We start from the raw sequence: 24,917 nt of genomic DNA on the forward strand, positions 1-24,917 counted from the left end.
CCTTAAAGAAATTTCTTCCACCATGCAGCTAAGGAGTTAATATTACTTTCCTGACCTCTCCACCTTTGCCCATAGTCGGTGCCAACATAGTTAAAGCGTACCGTACCAAACACACCTTGCTGAAAATAATATCTGTTGTAGAACTCTTTAAGAAGATAGTGTCGGTTGAAATGACTTGTATTACTTTATGGGCAATTTGTAACATATTTGGAAATCCGGATGGCTTAGAGGTCTCACAGTTATGCACCCAAAGTCAATGCAGAAGACTAAAAGCTGTATGGGCTTACTAGGCACAAGGGGAAATTCACTTTACAGCAAGAAGACAAAGCTTTCCACCAATGTATGAGAAACAATTGGTTTACAAAACCTTGGGGAAAGATTGGACCTTAATGAAAGAACACATTTCCTCCGCATGCAGGAAGTACAAAAATCAATCACCTCCAGATTCACAGAATGATTCTGATCTCAAATCCCGGAGAGACAGTATGAATCACAATGAGTTATTCAGACTAGAGCCAAATGTCAACCAAAGTTTGCAGTCAGCAAGCAAAACCTGCACATAACAGAGTCTACAAATAGCCAGATGTTAAAGCCAGAAGTTCTTACAAACAACCCAGGTATAACTAGATGCCAATTCAGAAATCAGGAAGACAAGCTAAAGAGAAATCTGAGATTCTGGAAGCGAAGCAAACAGGAGAATGATATATAGGCAAGAATGATGATGGTTGATTCTAGGAATTGAGTGAGATATGATATTTTGGCACTTATGATATATTTATCATTGGCACTTTTGGTACAATCATCTTTGGCTTTTATTATATATTTATCTTCTTCTGTTCTGCCTTTAGTGCAGCTTGTCGTAATTTGGATAGGTTCAGGAAATCTGTCGTCCCCCCCACATTTTACTTGGATTCAGAAGTTCTATCTCTGTCTATCAACACAGATATATGTTGGCTTTCATGGACTTGGAAGCATTCAAATTCAAATTCTTCTTCCCTTTGATCAGCTGGGCTGATCTGAATCACTCTCAGAATCATCTTAATTGGACAGTTATGCTTCTTCATTCAGTCAGAGCTGAAGAAGCTTCTTGGATGAGAAGTGAAACATCTTCAAAGAAAAACAAGAAAGTCCAGTTGCCTGGACTTGAAAAAAAAAAGCACCTTTGGGAAGATGTGTCCATAATGTCGCCAGATCTTCTAACCTTGCAGGACAACGACAAGAGAAAAGAAAACTTAAAAATCCTAGGAAGATATTGGTAAGGCAGTTCCCATAAAAAACTTAACTAGGCAACTGCATTTCAGTCACATAGATTTATAAACTCAGACAGTTTGGTTGCTGTATAATTCAGTGTGTTATGCAAATGAATACAATCAATTGAATGAAACAGTGAGCCACATGTCACATAAACACAGCAAATAGCTGGCAAACTCACAGCTGGTAGACAGAGTTAAGAAGAAAATAAGAATAGAAATATAATACATGTAAACAAATGTAATCTAAAAGATCCAAATTTGGAGTTATTGCAAAAATTCTTATATCTAAATTTTGCTTATTTATACAGGTACTTTTATTGTTATTCAGTCAACATAGAAGTGTGTGCATATACAGTGTGTGTGTGTGTGTGTGTATGCACACACAGAATTTCTCATTAGAGAATTTCTAGACCTTCAGAACTTTGCATTCTATCTTTACTTATGACTGAGATGTGCTTGAAATTGCCAGAGAAGGGAGGGAGGGAGGGAAGGAAGGAAGGAAGGAGGGAGGGAGGGAGGGAGGGAGGGAAGGAAGGAAGGGCAGGAGGGAGGGCAGGATGGGAGGGAAGGCAGGATGGGATGGAGGGAGAAAGGAAGGAAGGAAGGAAGGAAGAAAGGAAGGAAGAAGGAAGGAAGAAAGGAAGGGCAGGGAGGGACTGAGGGAGGAAGGAGGGAAGGAAGAACAGGGAAGGAGGGAGGGAGGAAGGAAGGAAGGGCAGGGAGGGATGGACAGATGAAGGTGGGAAGGAAGAACAGGAAGGGAGGGAGGGAGGGAGGGAGGGAGGGAGGGAGGAAGGAAGGAAGGAAGGAAGGAAGGAAGGAAGGAAGGAAGGAAGGAAGGAAGGAAGGAAGGAAGGAAGGAAGGAAAAAATAGACACCAGAAGCACAAACTTACATGGTAGGATGCTCTTTCTTCTCTATCCATTGGACGGGTCACGTACATTCTCCCTGACACAGGGTCAATGTTGAAGACTTCCATAGGGGGCTGGTCAGCTCCCACCCCTGTGATGCTGTATCTTATATGGATTTCACTGTCTTTGTCTGAACGAATCTGAATGAAACATTAAAGAGAAAAATGAATCAGCGATGAAGGCAAGCCAAAGAGGGGAAAATTGCTTGCAGTGACAATTTTTTTAAATTTATCATTAAATTTATTTGCTATCCATCTCATGGATCATTCACATCCATGATCTAAAAGACTCTCTACATTGTCAAGATGAGGGAAAGGATTAACAGCGTCATCTCTCAATAATTCTATACCAATTTTGATAGAGCCTACTCCTGAAAAAAATGGACGCCCTTGGTTGGTTTTAGCATCTTCAATTCCAGGAGACATGTAACCTACAGTATGCTGGGTAATCAAATATTTCAGTTGCAGAGTGAAAGTTTCTTTCTAATGTTCTCTTCCTGTCCTGGGCTTACATAACAGAATAACGATGTCCAGTCTCTTCTCCAAAGCCTCCAGTGATGGAGCATCCACAACTTCTGAAGGCAACTACTGTTCCACTGGTTAATTGTTCTCACTGTCAAGAAATTTCTCCTTGTATCTCTCTTTGATTAGTTTCCATCCAGTGCTTCTTGTCTTGCCTTCTGGTCCTTTGGAAAATATATTCACCTGCCCACTTCTTTGTGTTTTGATAACTGCCATTTGCACACCTTCTTCAAGATCATCTCTGCAATCCCAGAAGTAACCTTTAGTCTCAACCTAGTATATATCTTGATATATTTGTCCTCAAATACCCAATCCCCATCTAATGTAATCCAAGATTATGGGGTTATTGCTATACCTCATAGCAATGATTTGCACAGGGTCGCTAAACGCACTCTATGTTCTGTTTTAAAATTCTTTTTTCTCCAGAAAGATTGCAATGCTTTTTCCATGGCAGACACCGATTGTACGATATATATCAGTTATAATATATAAAGAATTGGAGTTCATATGCTACATATTGAAGAAAGTTAGCACTCACCCCCCTCCTAGAAGAATGAAATATTTTAGGAAATATTAAAAAGGCAGACAATTATATTTCCCTGGATGAGAAAAGGAGAAACATGTTTTAAAAACAAAACAGCTCTCTGCAGCTCCCTGCCCCCCCTTCAGCTCCAGGGTGATGGGATTAAGACATGGCCCTCAGGACATGATAGGATTAGCCCTCTGCCCATCTAGCAACAGACCTCACCACATGGCACGTGGGGAGATTGCATCACCTAGCAAGGCTCAACCAAGCCTGGGATTTAAAAGACAACCTACAAAGTTACTCCTGCATGGCCCCATGGGAGTCTAACAACCAATCAGAATACAAGCTCAAATTCAAAGCGCAAGAGAGAGTATAAATCTCTCTCTCTCTCTCTCTCTCTCTCACCCATGTGCTTTTTTGCCCAGGACCTCAAACCATGTGGTCCTGTTTCATTATTAAATCAACTTTCCAAGCAGCTTCCATGTTTCCAGTGTCTTTCTCCCCACTTGGAACTGAACCCAGATGGACATTTCTTCCAACAATAGTTTAAGCTTTCCCCAAACTGTTATCCCCGACTTTGTAAAGACTGAAACAAATCTAGAATTCTTAGCCAAAATGGCCTCCAACTTGGAATTCTCATCAAAGGGAAGCAAAAGGGATTTATACCAATAATGCTGTCAGAATGCTATCCCCTCAATCAGAAATAACACCTAAACAAAATGGAGGCATGTTCAAAATAAAACTAATTTCCCCCTTCTTGGGGGGGAAGTTGTTAGCCCTGGAGGCCATCTTTTTCTTTGGATCTTGAAGGCTGCCCACTTAGTGCTGTGCCAATATGACATCTCTAATAAAATGGAACGTTGAGGAACTTCGAGACTTGGAGTCTTTTTTCATTGGGGGTGTTACAGTGGTGGGTTTCAAATTTTTTACTACTGGTTCTGTGGGCGTGGCTTGGTGGGCGTGGCATGGCTTGGTGAGGCAGGGGAAAGATACTGTAAAATCTCCATTCCCACCCCCACTCCAGGGGAAGGTTACTGCAAAATCCCCATTTCCTCCTGATCAGCTGGGACTTGGGAGCCAGAGAATAGATGGGGGCGGGGCCAGTCAGATTTTTTACTACCGGTTCTACTTAACTACTCAAACTTTTCGCTAGCGGTTCTCCAGAACTGGTCAGAACCTGCTGAAACCCACCTCAGGGGTGTTACTTGGAACCCTGACAATAGTTCCTAATTCCTAAAAAAACCAAGAGTTTTGACTTCATCTCTAGTTTCTTAAACCAGACAGTAATTTTCTCATCCGGTTGCATGTATTTTCTATAGAAAAGAAAACAATCCTACAAAACAAAATAAATCTGCCATTCCTGCTTCCAGCAAAAGTGAGGAAATAAATACGTGGGTTAAGATGTAACTGTGTCAACCTTGAGCTATTACCATTTGACAAACTGAAGTTAATTTAAAGGAGTTCTTAGTTCAGGCAGAGCTATTTTGGAAAGGGGATCCAGATGGAAAGATATAAGGCAGAAATAAGGCTGATATAAGGCTGCTGTTAGTCAGCTCGCCAACCGAAAGCTGTTTAGATGATTATTGTAGGGACAAGCAACTGAAGTCCAATATATCTGGAAAACCCTAAGCAATAGTTATAGCAATAGCACTTAGACTTATATACCACTTCATAGTGCTTTTACAGCCTTTCTAAGCGGTTTATTGAATCAGCCTATTGCCCTCAACAATCTGGGTCCTCATTTTACCCACCTCGGAAGGATGGAAGGCTGAGTCAACCTTGAGCCGGTGAGATTTGAACTGCCAAACTGCAGCTAGCAGTCAGCTGAAGTAGCCTGCAGTACTGCACTCTAACCGCTGCGCCACTTCGACTCTAAGCTGTGCTGACTTGGTAATTGTCACGAATGCTCAGAGTCGTATTTCTTATGTTGTAGAAAAAGTGCATTATAATCATTCATGATAGGAAGGCATGTCTATACAGATAGTCCCTGACTTACAACAGTTCGTTTAGCGACCGTTTGAAGTTACAACAGCACTGAAGTGATTTATGAGCATTTTTCACACTTACAACCATAGCAGTATGCCTGTGGTCATGTGATCAAAATTCAGCTGCTTAGTAACTCACTCATATTTATGATGGTTGCAGTGTCCCGGGGTCATGTGATCCCTTTTGCGACCTTTTGACATGCAAAGTCAATGGGGAAGCCAGATTCACTTAACAACCGTTTCACTAACGTAACAACTGCAGTGATTCACTTAAGCAGTGATGGGATTCAGCCGGTTTTCACCACTTCGGGATTAATTTTCTGAGCAGTTTGGCAAACTGGTTGTTGGAAGAAATCATTAGGGCAGAGAACCGGTTGTTAAATTACTTGAATCCCACCACTGCACTTAAGTACTGTGGCGAAAAAGGTCTAACATGGGGCAAAATTCACTTCACAAAGATCTGACTTAGCAACATAAATTTTAGGTTCAATTGTGGTCCTAAAACGAAGACCATCTGCATTGTATTATAAAAGTCAATTGCAGATATCTTGATGCTCTTTAACATTAGAGGAACGTAATTGCATGCACCAAAATTTTGAACTGAATGGAAAACAGAAAATGCAAACCCATTCAAACCTTTTAAATTAGAACATTCAATAATGTATTTACAGATGGTAAGTGTGGAATATAGCGGAAATATTTTAATGAAGCTGCACCTTGTTACTCATTGAGGTGAACATTAAGTAACGTTAAACATAACGCTTTTTGTGTGTGTACGTGTGCGTGCATGTGTTTGAGGGCCTCAAGTGTGTTAAGTAACAGATAATGGAAATATTTTTAAATATACTTATGCCATCGCTTCTGCAAATGAGTTAAATGAGAGATTTCTGAGATTAAATTCTCAAGTAGCCCTCTTGAAAGTGCACTCAAAATACATATTTCCATTTCAGCATGCATGCTCCAAGCTCTTAAGGCTGAGAATAATTAGTTAATTCAAATGTGGACAAGTAACTTGCATAATAATCAGTGAGGCTCAGCAATTCCTTCTTGACCAAAATGAATGCATGGATGAGCACCAACAGGCAAGAGGGCAAATTGGTGTGTGAATGCTGGTTGGGGAGAAATCAAGTGAAAATGCAACTGGATTTATAGTAGGAGTTGGCTCGATGCTGAGACTCAAGGAAGTGTGCAGAGAAGAGCAACAGAGATGGTAAAGGTCTGGAGGCTAAATCGTATAATGAATGGTTGAGGGAGCTAGCCTACTGAAGAGAAGGATTGGGGGGACATGCTAACTATCTTCCAGTACTGAAGATTGTAGGTCAAAAGATTGTAGTCAAAATTGTTGGTCAAAATTTAGACTTGTAGATCATTTAGTCCAACCCCTGCCAAAGCAGGAGACCCTATGCCATCTCTGACAGATGGCTGTCCAGTCTCTTCTTGAAAACTTCCGGTGATGAAGCTTCCAGAACTTATGAAGGCAAGCTGTTCCATGGGTTGATTGTTCTCGCTGTCAAAACATTTCTCCTTATTTCTAGGTTGAATCTCTCCTTGTTCAGTTTCCATCCATTATTCCTTGTCTGGCCTTCAGGTGTTTTGGAAAATAGCTTGACCCTTTCTCTCTGTGGCAGCCCCTCAAGTATTGGAACACTGCCATGATGTCTCCCCTGGTCCTTCTTTTCACTAGACTAGTCATGCCCAGTTCCTGCAACTGTTCATCATATGTTTTTCCCTCCAGAGGCAGAGAGAGAAGAGGTCGGTCGAGTTATTTTTCAACAGAGCCTTGGTAGTACAGGGGTTTAAGGCACCCTGTTATTAAGCTTATTAAGACCAGCTGCCTGCAATTACTGCAGGGTTCGAATCTCGCCAAGGCTCAAGGTTGACTCAGCCTTCCATCCTTTCTAAGGTAGGTGAAATGAGGACCCAGTTTGTGGGGGCAATAAGCTGACTTTGTATAAATATACAAAAGGATGAAGGCTATTGCTGAGCACATTGTAAGCCGCCCTGAGTCTTCGGAGAAGGGCAGCATATAAATCAAATTTAAAAAAAGCACCAGAAGGCAGAACAAGAAGTGATGGGAGGAAGCTTGTTAAAGAAATATTTAAACTAGAATTAAGGATTATTTTTTTTTTTTGGAAAGTGAGAACAATTCATCCGTGGAATAGCTTTCCTCCTGGAGTTGTGGGTGCTCCATCACTGGAGTCTCAAGGTGCCTTTTTCTTCAAAAGGCAACTGGATTTGAGGAAGAAGAAAACAACATTTTGCTCCTCATCCATGAAGCTTCATCAGTTCCATCCCCCTGCCATAAGGATTTATGAGAAGCGGAAGTTCCTCCTCCTCCTCCTCCTCCTCCTCCTCCTCCTCCTCCTCCTCCTCCTCCTCCTCCTCCTCCTCCTCCTCCTCCTCCTCCTCCTCCTCCTCCTCCTCCTCCTCCTCCTCCTCCTCCTCCTCCTCCTCTTCTTCTTCTTCTTCTTCTTCTTCTTCTTCTTCTTCTTCTTCTTCTTCTTCTTCTTCTTCTTCTTCTTCTTCTTCTTCTTCTTCTTCCTCCTTTCCCTCTCCTTCTTCTTTTCCTTCTCCTCTTGGTATAAGTCCTCCTGCCTTTCCTGCACAGGATTGGACTAGAACTCCTCTCAAGTCTCTTCTAGACCTATGTTTATATGTTCTATATTTTTCCCCTTCACATGTTTTCTGCTGCAAAATATTCATAATTCTATGGATTTATTATTCTGACTTCAGCTAATGAGAGTTGAAATACCATCAAACATATAAAGCAAAAGTGGGTGTCCACTTTTGCTTTATATTATCTGTTTTTTTCTTCCATCATGCTTCAATTATTTCATTCTATATTCCTCCTATCCAGTTATTTTTCCCTTCTCCATACCCAGACTGAATTCCCCAGCTCCGGAGGATATTCTGTCCTCATTTAGCTTTAAGACACGACAGGTTTTATTCTCTTGGAAGTTTTGTCCTCCTTCCCTATTCAATATTTTTGAGCTCATGCCAAAGCTTTGTGAGAATGAAACAAATCAATTTGGAACTTGGGAGTCAACTTTTTTTCCTCCTGTTTTTATTTATCCTTGCTTGTAATAGACTCCCACCAGGATTATATATTACAATATCTTTTTTTTAAAAAAAAGGAACCAAAAATGCTTCTTTTCATGGGCTTCTGGAAAATTCCTCTTAAAAAATCCTTAGCTATTACTTTGAATGTGTAGAGCAGGGATGTCCAAGGTTGGCAATTTTAAGACCTCAACACGGCTGACTGGGGAATTCTGGGAGTTGAAGTCCACCCATCTTAAAGTCACCAAGGTTGAGAAACATTGCCCTTTCTTACTATGTTTTGGGAGAAAATGGTGGACTATACAAATGTGGCTAAGGAACAAATTGTGTAATTTTCAGAGGATAATGTTCTCTTGAATTACAAATCTAATGTACGAAATTTGACAACTGGACAGTATACATGGATTCTCCATGCCCTTATTATAGCTATATTGCCACTTTGGAAAAATAAATGTCACTCAAGTTTTGGTGTATTCGGATCTTTTCCCGTGTAAGATTGAGAGTATCTTGGCGACGTTTCAACGAGGTCCCACTCGTCATCTTCAGGCTGGTGTCTTCAGCTTCGTGCTTGTGCGAGGAAAGTGTTCTGTCCCCAACCCCCCCCACACACACCAACAGATGTTCAGGAGTTAAAGACCAAACCAGCTGGCAAAATCCTTTTCCTTATGATAACGGAACTTGGCAACAACCTAGTGGCTGCCTGCCAAGAGTTTATTATTTACAAAGAGGAGAGATAACTTCTCCCCACTTCTGATACATCAAAGGAAAGCAGCTCAATAATTACAATCAAGTCCAGAGATAATCCAGTTTTAAAGCAAAAGTCCGGCAATGCAGAATGGCGTGGAAGCTTTCAGCTTTGTTCGTCACAAGGTTTGACTGGCCACCACACTCCCTTTTATATCCTCTGGGGTGTGGTCCAGTTACTCAGCCTAATCTCGGGCACGCCCTTTCTTCTGTTGCGCGCGCTTATCTCTGCGACGCTGGCGTGGGTCCAGCCAAGACTCATTACCCTCATCACTGTCCATCTGTAGCTGCGTGGACGTGCTTGGCCCTGGCCCTATCTCTTGCCCTTCGGCGGACACCGAAGGCATTGCCAGAGAGGAGGGTCCTGGAGAGAGAGGCCTTGCCAACTCCTCCCCTTCACTCTCGGAGTCCTCTCCTGATGATGACACAGGCTCCGGTAACGGAGCCACAACAGAAAGCATGATCGGAGCTGCTGTCTCTCTATAAATACTGGTGGGGAGGTGTGGGGTGCTGGCTTCGTTGCTGTGAGTGGGTTGGTTGCCTGTGTTGTTACATCTTGATTAGTTGATGGAGTTGGTGTTTGCAGATTAGTCAGCTGTTTCGTAACATCCTGTGTGGGTGAGGTCCTTGGTGTGTGCCCATTAGTCTTTTGTGTTTTAATGACCTGGGTAATGGGCTGTGTGTTAACATCCTGAGTTCTAGTGTTGTGATATCCTGAGTTTTTTGATGTAATGTCCTGAGCAGATGGCTGTGATGCCACATTCCAGGCTTTGGTTTGGCTCCGAGTTTGAGGTCTTGCCATGTATTCATGGCGTGTGTCAGTTTGCTTTGTGTGGGGATCGGAGGCAGGTGCAGTAGCTGGTGATGCCGCCATGGTCTGGCTTCTGGATGGTGGTTGTATTTTGTCTATGGGATGGGTTTGGGTTTGAATCTGGTGAGGATGCACCAATATTGGAAGTTTTTAAGAAGAGACTGGACAATCATTTGTCTGAAATAATATAAGGTTTCCAAGGTCTTTTCCAACTCTGTTATTCTGTTATATTTTTTGCATGCCTAGATAAGGTAACTGCTGAATATGGATGTGCGGATAGATGCATATAGGCGACAAATAGAAAACATGGATCTAGTTTTTCTCCCTGTCTCATGATGTTAGAATTTGGAATCTCCCATTGAAACTAATGGCTCATTATGGGATACATCTAAGGGTTGAAAGGATTTGATTAAAAGAGGTAGTGCGAGAGAGCTTTCCAATCCCTCTTATTTTATTCCAACTATCGCTAAAACACATTAAAACCACTTTCATTTTCCAGCCTCACGCTTTTTGCAAGTATAATTTACAGCTCCTAATTGCTCTGCATACTAAATGGACATTTCCCCATCCCCTTGAAATAAGGCAGCATTTCCAAAGTACGAGTGGGAGCATTTGTGCAATAACTTTCATCATCTTCACCATCATTATGTGTTGCCCATCCAATGCAGTCCTCCTTTACAGAGAACAGAATTAAATTGGAATTCAGCGCTTAAAGGGGGACTGGATGAATTCAGATCAAATTGAGATGTCAATGACTACTAATCTTGATGGCCATGTGCCATCTCCTGACACCGAATGTTGGATTAATTGGCTATTGACTGAAATCAGCAGGACTATTATGTTTTTTATGAAATGGGCATTTTTTTTCGTGGTTGAAATTTTCGTCTTGCCACTGAAAGGAACTTTTCTTTTCTTTTTTTTTAAATATACTGTATATATGTGAAAATGTTGATTTATTGAACTTCCCAAACCAAAGGGAGGGAAAGTGTGCTATATCTTGCACAAAAAGAGATTCTACCGTCTGTAAACTTCAGTGCAGCAGAAGGATGCACAGAGGACCAAATGCTTCTCCAATGCATGATGCCAAAATCTTCCTTTGGAGTTTCTCTGGTCATCCTTTTTATTTTAACTAAAACCATCTCCTGCAAATAACATTGGCCCTGTCTTTTGTGAAGAAAACAAATTCTTGGAGGGGGGAGCAGTGGTGGGTTCCTCCCAGTTCTGCCCGGTTCCGCTGAGCCGGTAGCGGTGATGATATGACGTCACTGAACCGGTTCTGCCCCCCCGCCCCCTTCCACCCGTGTTATTCTTACCTTTTATTTGGTCCTACCCCCAATCTATTGCTGCCTCCTGAGTCCCAGCTGATGGGCTATAAGGAAAAAACTGTTTAAACTCTTGCTGCGGGGCTTCAAAGGGCCGCCCTACAGCTGATCAGTGTAAAAGGCAGTTTGGTGGTAGACCGGTGCCTGCAAAAATACATGAGTATACCGGTGCCTGCAAAAATAAATGGGTAGACCAGTGCCTGCAAAAATACATGAGTAGACCAGTGCCTGCAAAAATAAATGGGTAGACCAGTGCCTACAAAAATACATGAGTAGACCAGTGCCTGCAAAAATAAATGGGTAGACCGGTGCCTCCAAAAACAAATGAGTAGACCGATACAGCTCTGCAAGCAGTTAAAAGCCTGGTAGACCAGTACCTCTGGTAAATCCTAAAGAATTGTCACATGACTATCAAGCCACACCCACAAAATAAGCCATGCCCACAGAACCGGTAGTAAAAAATTTTAGAACCCACCCCTGGAGTGGAGAAATAGAAACATAGAAGGAATCTGAGCTAACTCGAGCAACCTTGAAGTGCTCATTTTGTTTCTTTTTATCAAGACATGTTTTTTTAAAAAAATATTTTTATTATGTATTTTCCTTTATTATACATCACATTTCCTGTTTTGCAATGCCAGCCTACTGGCTGTATCAAGTCCTTTTTAAGTACAAATAGTATTGTACACCCTGACTATAACCATTATTCTCGTAGTCATACAATATAGTCTCTTTTAAATACATAATGTTGTAAGTCACAGTTATAACCATTATTTTCACAGTTGTACCATAACATTCTATACCTTTATCATTCTATGTTTTAATCTATAATCCCATACAATCCGATATTACTGTTACTTACGATATCTATTCTTATATATATCTATATAACTGTATCTATTTTAATTTTGTTGATCTTCTTTCGTTATTAAGTTACTAATCTCTGCACCTGTTATCTAACCACTTGTACAATAAGTCCCATGTTGCATAATACTCAGAGACATGTTTTTTTTCTTGAAGACTGTACCTGTAGGACAAGTGGTGAAATCCAAATTTTTTTTACTACTGGTTCTGTGGGCGTGGCTTAGTGGGTGTGGTGTGGCTTGGTAGGCGTGGTAGGGGAAGGATATTGCAAAATCCCCATTCCCTCCCCATTCCTGGGGGAAGGATGTTGCAAAATCTCCATTCCCACCTCACTCTGGGGCCAGCCAGAGGTGGTATTTGCCGGTTCTCAGAACTATTCAAAATTTCTGCTACCGATTCTCCAGAACTTGTCAGAACCTGCTGGATTTCACCCCTGTGTAGGAGATGACCAGGCTGAGCCCAAGGGAGGGGTCAAATGTGTCATTGGTCTCTAATCCTTTCATGCTCACAAGAGATCTAAGTCCAGCCCACCCTGAATTGCTTTGACTCTTATCTACTGCCTTTGCTTTGACCATTAGTAGTTCAGATTCTTGTAGAAAGCTTAAGCTTGGAATATACCTTTATATTTAGTTAACTGCCTGGATTTCCTGATTTACGCACACCTGACAATGAAACCAACAAATGTTAAAAAATTATGATGTTTATGTTGTTGCTTACCAAGCAAATCTAAATTAACTAAAGAGCCTTGGTGGCGCAGCAGACTAAAGTGCTGTTAAATAGCACCAGCTGCCTGCAATTACTGCAAGTTCAAATCTCACCAGGCTCAAGGTTGACTCAGCCTTCCATCCTTTCGAGGTAGGTAAAATGAGGACCCGGTTTGTGGGGGCAATAAGCTGACTTTGTATAAAAAAGAACGAAAGCCCTACTAAGCAGGTATATACAAAAGTATGAAGGCTATTGCTTAACGCATTGTAAGCCGCCCTGAGTCTCCGGAGAAGGGTGGCATATAAATTGAATGAATGAATGAATGAATGAATGAATGAATAAATAAATAAATAAATAAATAAATAAATAAATAAACCAAAATACCTTTACAATTCCCAAGGCATGTCACAACTTTTGAGCGCCCCTAATGTTTTGAAATTGAAAGTTGAAAAATTTGACACTCCCTAAAATTTGAAAGTAACAACAGAAGGGGAGAGACATTTGCTAATGATGAATATCTATGCTTACATCATCTAATTCCTATTCAAATGTATGAATAGATCCCTTTCTCCTCCTTTCCTGAAATGTATAAATATAAGCGCATACTTTCACTTTTAGGAGTGGTGTGGTGGACTAGAGGTGGAGTCCTCGTTTCACAATCAGGAGGCTGTGGGTTCAATCCTAGGTAGAGGCAGATATTTCTCTCTCTGGGCACGATGAGAATATGTCTGCTGAATATAACTCCGCATTGGTGACAGGAAGGGCATCCAGCTAGTAAACACTCATCTCCATTCAGCTGCTCAGACTCCACCCCGCAAGGGATTATGAGATCATTAAAAGAGGATGATCCTTTCACTTTTAGGCATCTCCCCCATTATTTTTTGTAGGGATTTTTTCCAGTGCACACTCTTAAATAAATAAATATCACGGTGAGCCTTGATTATTGGTTTTTGGGTCCTATGTTTGTTTGGACACTTTAAACAATGTTCCTTGATGTCTTCTTCCTATAGCTAAGAAACCTGACCTGTAATTTTGGGCTAGATGTCACTCTTGCCAAGGATTCAGTCTCCAGCAGTGGTTTCTCTCTGTCAAATCCATATAGCAAGGGATGAGGTTTATGGCCCTCTATTCAGAGATATACAGATCAGTGGTGGGTTTCAAATTTTTTTACTGCTGGTTCTGTGGGTGTGGCTTGGTGGGTGTGGCAGGGGAAGGATACTGTAAAATCTCCATTCCCTCCCCAATCCAGGGGAAGGATACTGTAAAATCTCCATTCCCTCCCCAATCCAGGGGAAGGATACTGTAAAATCTCCATTCCCTCCACACTCCAGGGGAAGGATACTGTAAAATCTCCATTCCCTCCCCACTCCAGGGGAAGGATACTGTAAAATCTCCATTCCCACCCCATTCCAGGGGAAGGATACTGTAAAATCTCCATTCCCTCCCCAATCCAGGGGAAGGATACTGTAAAATCTCCATTCCCTCCCCAATCCAGGGGAAGGATACTGTAAAATCTCCATTCCCTCCACACTCCAGGGGAAGGATACTGTAAAATCTCCATTCCCTCCCCACTCCAGGGGAAGGATACTGTAAAATCTCCATTCCCACCCCATTCCAGGGGAAGGATACTGTAAAATCTCCATTCCCTCCCCAATCCAGGGGAAGGATACTGCAAAATCCCCATTTCCTCCCAATCAGCTGGGACTTGGGAGGCAGAGAATAGATAGGGGCTGGGCCAGCCAGAATTTTTACTACCGGTTCTCTAAACTACTCAAAATTTCTGCTACCGGTTCTCCAGAACTGGTCAGAATCTGCTGAAACCCACCTCTGATACAGGTACTCCTTGACTTAAACAGAACAGTTTAATGACCGTTCAAAATTACAACAGCCCTGAAAAAAGCGAGTTATGACCATTTTCCACATTTGCAACCGTTGCAACATTCACGTCATCAAAATTCAGATGCTTGGCAATATTGATTCATATTTATGACGGTTGCAGCATCCCGGGGGCGTGCGATCCCCTTTTGCAACCTTCTGACAAGCAAAGTCATGGGGAAGACAGATTCACTTAACAACCGTGTTGGTAACTTAACAACTGCAGTGATGCACTTAGGAAGTATGGCAAGAAAGGGGGTAAAATGGGGTGAAACTCACTTAACAACTGCCTCGCTTAGCAGCGGAAATTTTGGGCTCAATTGTGGTCATAGGTCGAGGACTACCTGTACTACAGCGGACTGGTGAGAACCCTAAAATATGAAGCTCCTTCTCTCCTCACCCAATCCTATCTTCCTTCACACAAAACAGCTTTTCCAAACTGACATTGTCGGCCACCTAGCTACCATATTTTTTGGAGTATAAGACGCACCGGACTATAAGGCGCACTTACCTTTTTTGCTGAGGAAAAGAAGAAAAAGAAATCTTTCTCTGCCTCCCAGCAATTTTGCCTCGTTGCAGCAAACAGCAAACAGCCTGCTTTACTTTCATTTTTGTTTTCAGCATAGTTTGATTAGCACAAGAAAAAAAAAAATCTGCTCCCAGCAATATACCTCCTTGCAGCAAGCAGCAGAGGCCCACGCAGCAACAGGCAATGGCAATCCCTGCAGCCTGAAACAGCTAAGAGTCGCGGACAGTGAACTTGTGCTAATTAGGCTGTGCTGAAGCTGAAATGGGCTGTTTCTTCTTGTTGCTTGCTGCAAGGAGGTAAATTGCTGGGAGGCAGAGGGCAAAGGGTGGGTGCCAGTGGGTGGGAGGGGCTACATTTGGTGTATAAGATGCACCCAAATTTTTACCCCCTTTTAGGTGGGAAAAGGTGCGTGTTATACTCTGAAAAATACGGTAAATCCAAGACTAACACAACACACAGTGTCAGAAATGGAATTGTGGTCTTCTTAAACAATTCTTAAACAATTCTTTTTAAAATTATTATCTTGTAAAGCCTACGCTTCACCACACCATACTTTTAACAATGTTAGAAGATGGTTATAGATTCCTATTGCTATGGGGAAAGTGTGATAAACCTTCCTACATAAAATTTTTACATTTAAAACTCTATAGTTTTTATTTTTTAAATAAATCTAGTGTTTATTTAGCCTATTTGTATACTGTTGTAATCAGGGAATGACTCCTGGTGTAAAATCACATTGTTACTTCATCATACAGTTACTTTCAAATGTAAATCGTATGAATTAGTCTTTCTGGTAATTTCTTTTCATTCCCTCCATTTTTTTTTTAACCCTGCAGGTTGTTTAAAAATTATTAGATTTTTTCCCCCTAGCCTGTTCTTCTGATTTTTTCCTCTTTTCACCAACAACTGCGAACAAAAAATGTGCTGCATTGTAAGAGATGATGGGGTGACCGTCTTCGCAATATATAATATTTTCCCTGAAGGTGAGCATCTTGAAAAATATATATATAGCATCTTTGCCATTGAAAAAAAAAATAAACAAGACTGGGGGGGTGGGGAGGGGAAGGAAAGCTAAAGAAAGCTTCTGTGATTCTCTCAAGCACTTACAAGACTTTATTTAAGTGACATAAGATGTCAGGGAATGGAAAGCAAACAAGTTTTAAATTGCAAGAGATCAAAGAATGAAGATGGTATGCATATTATGAACAACCAGTTAGAGCACAGAAAGAATTCAGGCAGATCAGTGTTTGGATTTGATGCTCCCATCACCCATAGAGAAGTGGTTTTGAGGCGTTTCAGGGCAAGCTGTTTGTATATAAACAGAAGGCAAATCTCACCCCTCTCTAGCACTGATGATATTACCTAGTTGGGTCATGAAACGTCTGCAAGAGAACAACCAAACTCAGAGAGCACCAAGGACCCCACAGTTCATCCCTGAGCTACAATTACGCTCTTCTAAGTTGAGGGACGTGATGGCTCAGTGGCTAAGGACACTGAGCTTGTCGATCGAAAGGTTGGCAGTTCAGCGGTTCGAATCCCTAGTGCCACGTAACCGGGTGAGCTCCCGTTACTTGTCCCAGCTTCTGCCAACCTAGCAGTTCGAAAAAATGCACGTAAAAAATGCAAGTAGAAAAATAGGAACCACCTTTGGTGGGAAGGCAACAGCATTCCGTGTGCCTTTGGAATTTAGTCATGCCGGCCATTTGACTACGGAGACGTCTTCGGACAGCGCTATTACTCTGTTATTATATAACAGAGATATTATTCACTACTTGATTGTTGGTCTTGATATTTATCTCTGCTTACCTATATATTGATTTCTGGCGAAGAGGTGTTTTGATGTTTTTCTTTCCAAGGAAGCAAAAAAGAGCCACTTGCATATCAAACAGAAAGCAAACCCTCCCCTAGTATTGATGATGTTACCTAGTTCGGTAATGAAATGTCTGCAAGAAAACAGCCAAGCTTAGAGAGCACCAGGTTGCGAGTCCCAATTGTGGTTGTTAAGGAAGGAGTATCTGTACTATGGTTACTCTGGCTAATTGGCTGTTCTGAGATACAATATGAGGATAGCAGGCTGATTTAGTTCAAGCCAGGGATATACAAATGTTTTCACAAATGTTTTCATTCATTTGGCTTTTGAATTATGTGCCATAATCCCAAGATAGAAGAGAGTAGAACAAAACCTGATTTAATTTAACTCCAATTTAAATATAATTACCATTCAGTAGACTGAATGTAAAACCATCAGTGAGAGATATTTTCACGGATTTCATGATCTGATCCTTTGGACATAATAATAATAAAAAAAAGCAATTTGGCAATAAACTTTGAATTATTCTTGGGTTCTGCCCCCAGAGATTTGGGGGGGAATCACAGTGCAATTCAGACCCCTAGATTGTGTGTTTTGCACTTCTAAATTAAAGCAAAATTATTTGGCCAATTAGTTCTTTTATAATTTTACTAGAAAAAATACAGTTAAAAAATACGAAGGAACAAGATAAAGGAACGGTTGAGTAAATTGTAGCTGTCTCAATACCCTGGATTTTAGGAATAGGAAGTAAAAGTAAAGGAGTCCCTGCAGATTTTACTCTGCTAGTTGTTGCTGACTTTAGGGCTTATCTCTGTTTCAAGGCCGTTGAGCCAGCGCTGTCGGAAGACATTTCCGTGGTCATGTGGTCAGCATGACATCACTGACTGCTGTTACCTTGCCACTGAAGTGGTACCTATTTATCTACTTGCATTTGCATGTTTTCAAACTGCTAGGTTGGCAGGAGCTGAGGCAAGGACAGGAACTCACTCGATGCATGGCACTCGGGTCTTGAACCCAGCCAGGCTGCTGGCTTTCCGGCCTACAAGCCCAGCACCTTAACCACTGAGCCGCTGTGCCACCCCTAGGAATAGGGAAGAGAAAATGCCAAATCATATAAAACTTATTTAGCATCAGAGGACAATTTTGAAAGTTGTACTATGAAATGTTGATCTTGCTGTTTTGTTTTCTAATTTAAAAAGCACCAAAGAAAAGTTATTTGGTCGCACAAAGATTGGCCCTCAGCCAGAGGTTCACCAATGCCATCATGTATTAAGCACATCGCAAATGAGGCCTCGCTTCAGCATTGTGGGTAATGCTGGTACACATTTGAACTTTGAAAATGCTTTGCTATGCAGAATGGCTGCAATTCCCTTTAATGAGACCAAGAAAACATACCCTAAGCATTGTTTTAGAAGGGTGTCCTACTATTTTCTTTCTTTATGGCCCTATTTGAACTTCTGCCTACCTCTTAACGCTGGTGATCAGTCCTCCCTGATCATCCCTCTTGCTTAGAGCCTGAAGTGGTGGGATAGTTTTTCTTATTTAATTAGACAAATGGGAGGCATGGTATTGTTCTACTGTCTGCATCTTAACCAGCCAGCAGAGGAGAAATTTTCAAGATATCACTGATCAACATATCCATGAATATTGGGATGGTCTCTTGAGTTACAAAATTAATTTTGCCTCATTCATGACTGGATTTCCCCCACAGAGTCCCCTTCCTCTTTTTTTTGAGTTTTGTTAAGCCATAAAATTTGATAATGATCTTCTTGTCAGGTCAAGAGGGTTATTTTCCTAATGTATGATCACCCTGCATAGATTAGCTATTTTCAATGAGAAATAACTCAGTGCATATGAAGGCCAACACCAGCTAAAGAATTGGCAGTTGTGATTTCACATTTTTTGTGTAAATAATAATAATAACAACAACAACAACAACAACAACAACAACAACGATGATGATGATGATGATGATGTTGTCATGGGAACATAACGTGGAAAAAGTTATAGAAAATGAGAAGGTGAAGATCTTGTGGGACTTTCAAATACAGACGGATCGTCACTTGGAACACAACACACCAGATATCACAGTTGTCGAAAACCGAAACTTACAATTTATTGACATCGCGGTACCAGGAGATGCCAGAGTCGAAGAAAAAGAACTGGAAAAAATCATGAAATATCGCAACCTGGCCATCGAAACTACACGCCTATGGATGAAACATGTAACAGTGATACCCATTGTCATCGGGGCACTTGGTATCATGTCCAAGAATTTTATAACATACATCAGCAAATTGCAAATCCTGCAATAACACCAGCGGAACTGCAAAAAGCTGCGCTACTTGGAACATCGTACATCTTAAGCTACTTGGTTGATACCTAGGACGCTGGCAGCAACCCGTATCAACCATTAGCACCAGTCAATGGTATTTGTGATGCATTTTTGAATGTTGTTGACTGAGTTTCGTGTTTAATGAATAAAGATAATAATAATAATAATAATAATAATAATAATAATAATAATAATAATAATAATATTTTGACATTTTGAACACTTTGACTCTACAAAAACCACCTTACTCGGAACAGCTTACATCCTCCGACGATACCTTAACAGTTCCTAGGTCCTTGGTTAGGACTCGAGCTGCTGAGCTATTAACCAGCCTCAAAGGCTGTGAATCTCACTAAAGATTAAATAATAATAATAATAATAATAATAATAATAATAATAATAATAATAATAAATGGAAACTTTGCAGAAATTTGGATTTGGATGTACTGGGATCATCAAGTTGAGAAGGTTTTGGAAAATGAATGGGCTAAGATCTTATGGGACTTTAAAAACCAAATAGACAAATGCCTTGTTCATAACATATCAGATATAACATTCACTCAAAAAGAAGAAAGTCTGGTTCATTGATATTGCTATACTGGCTGATGCTGGATGTCAGGCCTGCCCCAGGTAAATCCCTTAGGAAAGAAACATCTTCAACTCCATTTGGTTGAAGTAATAGGTTCTTTTACTAAAGAATACTGGCTGCAGCAAAAACAGGCTAGAACTAAGTTTTCCTGCACAAAAAAGTTAGAAATTGTACCCCTTATTCCAGCCCTGCCCCCAGTTTGTCTTCAGCTAATAAGGTGCCGTATAGGTGTTTTGAGAAATGCTTCAATGTTTGGGGTAGTCCACATTCCACTCTCAGGTGCCTGGCCTTGAGTGCTGGTACAAATCGGTTCTGTGCATCTCTGGTCTTCATCACACTGTCATCCCCACTCCCTATTTCCCATCGCATACTCATATGCCCATTTGTTCACCCCATATCTCCTCCCCCCTAGTGTTTGATGGTAGGATGCCAACAAGGCGCCAAGCTGAAGATGACACTAGGCTTGAAAAAAAGCAATTGGATATAAATAACAAAATCCACATTTTTCAGACTGAAGTAAAAAACCTATGGAAACAGATCTGTTGTTATATTAATCGTGCTGGGATCCCTCATAGCAATACTTGAAGAACTCTCTTGAACTCTGGAAATATTGAATTTATTGGACCTGAACATCCTAATTTTAGGAACACCCCGCCCCCCCAGAACTGCCTACATTCTTAGACACTATCTTAATAATTCTTGGTTAGAACTTGACATTAAGTTTCCACCAGTCTTAGACCGTGAAACTCACTGCACTATATAACGCCTGGAGACAGCAGAATAGAAGAGAAAGAACTAGGGAAAATCAGACAATACAAAGACCTGCAAAAAGAAGTAGAACGACTGCAGCAAAAGAAATCCAAGACACTATCAATAGTAATAGGCACCATGTGTGCAATCTCAAAACATCTGGAGTACCATTTCAACACCATCATCATTGATCACCATTAGTCAATATCAAAAGGCAGCTTTACTTGGAAAACCTTACATCCTGTGACAATACCTTTCACACCATCAAACAACAATATCTGTCTATCTCAAGTTCTTGGGAAGGACTCGATAGGTAGATCAAAATTCCAAATCCACTCCAAACATCTGGCTGACTGCAATGAACCATAATACCCTTTCCAAACCATTCTATTCCCTGCCACCTTGGTCAAATATTCCTTATGAGGCTGCCAGAAGGTTAAATATGAAGACCTAGAATTTCAAGAAATTTAATCTTTTCCTATTGATCATCCATGTGCTTCAGAGCAAGCATCAGTTGCTGTACCAGTGAGGAGAAAGTCAATGATGAAGAGAAAGTCAGCTCCAAAATCAATTACGATAGGACACAATTCCCCAAAGTTAAATGCTTTACATCGATTTCAGGGGGAAATTAACATAGTCTGTTCATATCTGGCAAATAAGATAAAGAGAACCCGTCCTTGGTGGCATGGGAAGTTATAGAAAAGATTTGCTGACTCTAGCAATAAGTACCCAAGCTGCACACATTAAGATCTAATTCTTTGCATTTTTCTGCACCTGTCCTGGTTTCTCTGAATCTTTCTTAAAATGTGTTGCCCAGAATATGATCAAGGACTCCAGGTGAGGCCTGAAGGAGGTAGAAGATAAAAGAACTTATACTTCTCATGAGTTTGAAACCGATTTCTATTGATGCAACTTAGAATGGCATTTATCTTTTTTAGCAAGCATATCAGTGACTGATGTGTGTCATTTAGAGGTGGGTTTCAGCAGGTTCTGACCAGTTCTGGAGAACCGGTAGTAGAAATTTTGAGTAGTTCAGAGAACCAGTAAATACCACCTCTGACTGGCCCTGTCCCATCTATTCTCTGCCTCACAAGTCCCAGCTGATCAGGAGGAAATGGGGATTTCGCAGTAATCTTCCCCTGGAGTGGGGAGGGAATGGAGATTTTACAGTATCCTTCCCCTGCCACGCCCACCAAGACACACCCACCAAGCCATGCCATGCCCATCAAGCCACATCTACATAACCGGTAGTAAAAAATTTTAAAATCCACCACTGGTATCATTCATAGGTAGCCCTCAAGTTACAACTAATTTTTTTAGTGACTGTTTGAAATCAGTGCCATTTTAACTTTGAGTGTTCACTAAATGAACTGCTCTAAGTTGAGGACTACCTGTATATACGTTTGGGGAGAATAGCAAGGTGTTTGATTGCAAATAGAGATCAGCAAATATTTCATTGGATATAGCACATTGTGTCGGGCCCAAGGAACCAAGAACGACAAGTGTAAATGCTCAAAGCATTTTCTTTATTGCTGTTCGCCTAAAATAGACACAATCGTGACAGACTAAAGCACTCTCTGAATAACTATTTGATAAATGCTGTGAAGAATTAAGGAGGATCTTTTCTGTGCTGCATCTTGCATAGCAAGGATTCAAGGCTGATGTTTCTCTTTTTACTCCCCCCTGTGAATCGGTGCATTGTGTACTTAATGAAGTCAGTGAGGCTGCTGGAGTATCAATGAGCTAATGGGGCAGGACTACACAGTCCATGGGGATTTGAAACAACAAAGCATTAAGAGTTGTTAACCTAATCTTGTGAAGCTTCTTCTCCGATAATATTGTACTGCAAACTAGGGCATACAAAACCTTTGCTAGACCAATTCTTGAATACAGCTCATCTGTCTGGAACCCGCACTGCATATTGGACATTAATACAATTAAACGAGTCCAGAGATATTTCACGAGAAGAGTCCTCCACTCCACTCCTCTGCTCGCAACAGAATTCCTTATGCCACCAGGCTTGAAATTTTGGGCTTAGACAACTTTGAACTATGCCGCCTTCGGTCTGACCTAAACGTAGTACACAAAATTATCTGCTACAACATCCTATCTATCCGCAACAATTCACGAGTACACAATAGATACAAACTTAAGGTAAACCGCTCCAAACTTGATTGCAGAAAATATGACTTCAGCAACAGAGTGGTCAATGCCTGGAATGCACTGCCTGACTCTGTAGTTTCTTCCCCAAACCCCCAAAACTTTAACCTTAGACTGTCTACTGTAGACCTCACCCCATTCCTAAGGAGGTCTGTAAGGGCCATCCATAATTGCACCAACGTGCCTACTGTCCCTGTCCTAATGTCCCCATTTATTCGTATCCTTATCCTGTATTCATAATCATGTTTATACTTATATTTGTTATCTTATGTGTTTGACAAAATAATAAATAAAAAAAAAGAGGCAGTTACTCCATGAACATATTTCTTTTTAGGAAACTACTCCCTTTGGCTTTGACAGAGTGATGTTTGCCTCCCACCAAATTTTCCAAGCAACATTTCTTGGTTTTCTAAAAGGTTTCAGGGCTGAGCTGGAAAATTGTATCTAGGAAGTTTTTTTTATTATTATTTCTACTTTATCCCCCTTCCCCCAAATTCTCCTCCATAAACAATGGTATCTTAAGTGTTCCAATAATTTCTGCATTACTGAATGCAAAGGAGGCGACAGATAATTTTTAATGTGTTGCAGAGAAAGGGTGGGGTGGGGGGGGGAAATTCAAGAAGAAATTATTTCCTCACTTCAGGGAAAATACCAATGTAAAGAAGTAGCACAAATCCATGCTAGAGGGAACCATTAAGCAGCAGAATGAATATTCATAAAGATAGGAGGGATTTGCTCACTCTCTTTTTTCAGTAAATATTTAGGGTACATCTACATGTTACATACATTCAGGGAGTCAGCATGTCTCTTTTAAGGCTGATGGAGAAAGGCAGAATGCTATAAATGTTTTAGGGAGTCTCGACATTATCACAAATAACAGAATAACGGAGTTGGAAGGGACTTTGGAGGTCTTCTAATTCAGCCCCCTGTTCAAGCAGGAGACCCTATATACCAGTGATGGCTAACCTTTTTGCCATCGCGTGCCAAAAGCAGGGGAAGTGTGGTGGTGGGGTCACATGCGTGCATGCCTACACCCATAATTCAATGGCCCCCTGTGCTCCGCAACCCCCCCTGTTTTTGACACGTGATGGCAAAAAGGTTACTGGTGGGCCTGGAAGGCCCATTTTTCGCCCTCCCCAGGCTCCAGAGGCTTTCTTGGAGCCTGGGGAGGGTGAAAACGGCCTTCTCCACCCCCCCAGAGGCCTTCCAGAGGCTGGAAACGGTCCATTTCCCAATGTCTGGTGGGCCCGGAAGGCCTGAAAATCAGCTGGCTGGTGCGCTAATTCACTTAACAACTGCAGTTTATGTGAATGATGTAGGAATAGTACAGGGTCAGCTATATGAACACTGAAGGACCCTCTTTATTCACATTATTATAAGAAAGAAATGTGCTTGTTTAGAGATTACACTAAATCAGCTAAATTCCATTCTTGGTAATATATATCTTCTGAGGGGCCTAGCTGTCAAGGATGCAAAGACATGCAAAGACATCCATCTGAAACAAAAAGTTACTTATTATCCAAAGCAGCCATGAATCTACGCATCAGCAATTACAGAACTGAGGAAGGTTGTTTAGCTAAAATAATCTTATGAACTAGAAAATAATGAAAGAATTTAGTAATTAGAAAGTGTCAATTATCATGTAACAAATGTATGTTAACCATATATGGAAAACTGCTGTGCTTGCAAAATCCTTTGTCTTGGAGATGTATAAAAGCAGTTGTATCAGAGCTCTTCTTGGTTCAGAATTGCAGATACAAATCTGGTTCTGAAACTGCGCAATAAACTGTCTCTCGCTGACCAGGAATGTTGTTTGGTCCCATCATTCCAAAACACAGTGGTTTGCTTAACAACCATGGCAAAAATAAAGTTGTAAAAATTGGGCACAAGTCAGTGAGCCACCACCTCGTTCAGCGACAGAAATTCTAATTCTGGTTCTAATTGTCATCATAAGTCGAGGAATGCCTGTAATATATTAAAATTTCTTGTTAAGCATAATGCATGTTGTCATTCCCTTGTAGAAACATTTTCAACTATGTTCCACAGAGCAGAATTCTTTGTTTTACTTGACCTTTCCTCCACGGTATGATTTACATAACAGTTCATCTCATCCTGCTTTTTGATCAACGTGTAATTATCACAACTTCCATCTCATAAAGAAGTCCTGCTTATT

The 24,917-nt window shown here is 41.0% G+C and overlaps 1 protein-coding gene across 4 annotated transcripts in view; it reads right to left on the reverse strand.

Moving 5' to 3' along the window:
- Positions 1-24,917, reverse strand: part of CDH4 (cadherin 4) — a 1,168,269-nt gene that overhangs the window by 231,576 nt on the left and 911,776 nt on the right. For all 4 annotated transcript variants that reach the window (XM_087889045.1, XM_087889044.1, XM_087889043.1 and 1 more), the window contains exon 5: positions 2,149-2,304. In XM_087889045.1, the coding sequence (XP_087745171.1) occupies positions 2,149-2,304 (156 nt within the window). The remainder of the gene's footprint in view (positions 1-2,148; positions 2,305-24,917) is intronic.

Source organism: Pantherophis guttatus, chromosome 3, assembly GCF_059756535.1.
Source record: "Pantherophis guttatus breed Tessera chromosome 3, ASM5975653v1, whole genome shotgun sequence".
NCBI classification, from domain to species: domain Eukaryota; kingdom Metazoa; phylum Chordata; class Lepidosauria; order Squamata; family Colubridae; genus Pantherophis; species Pantherophis guttatus.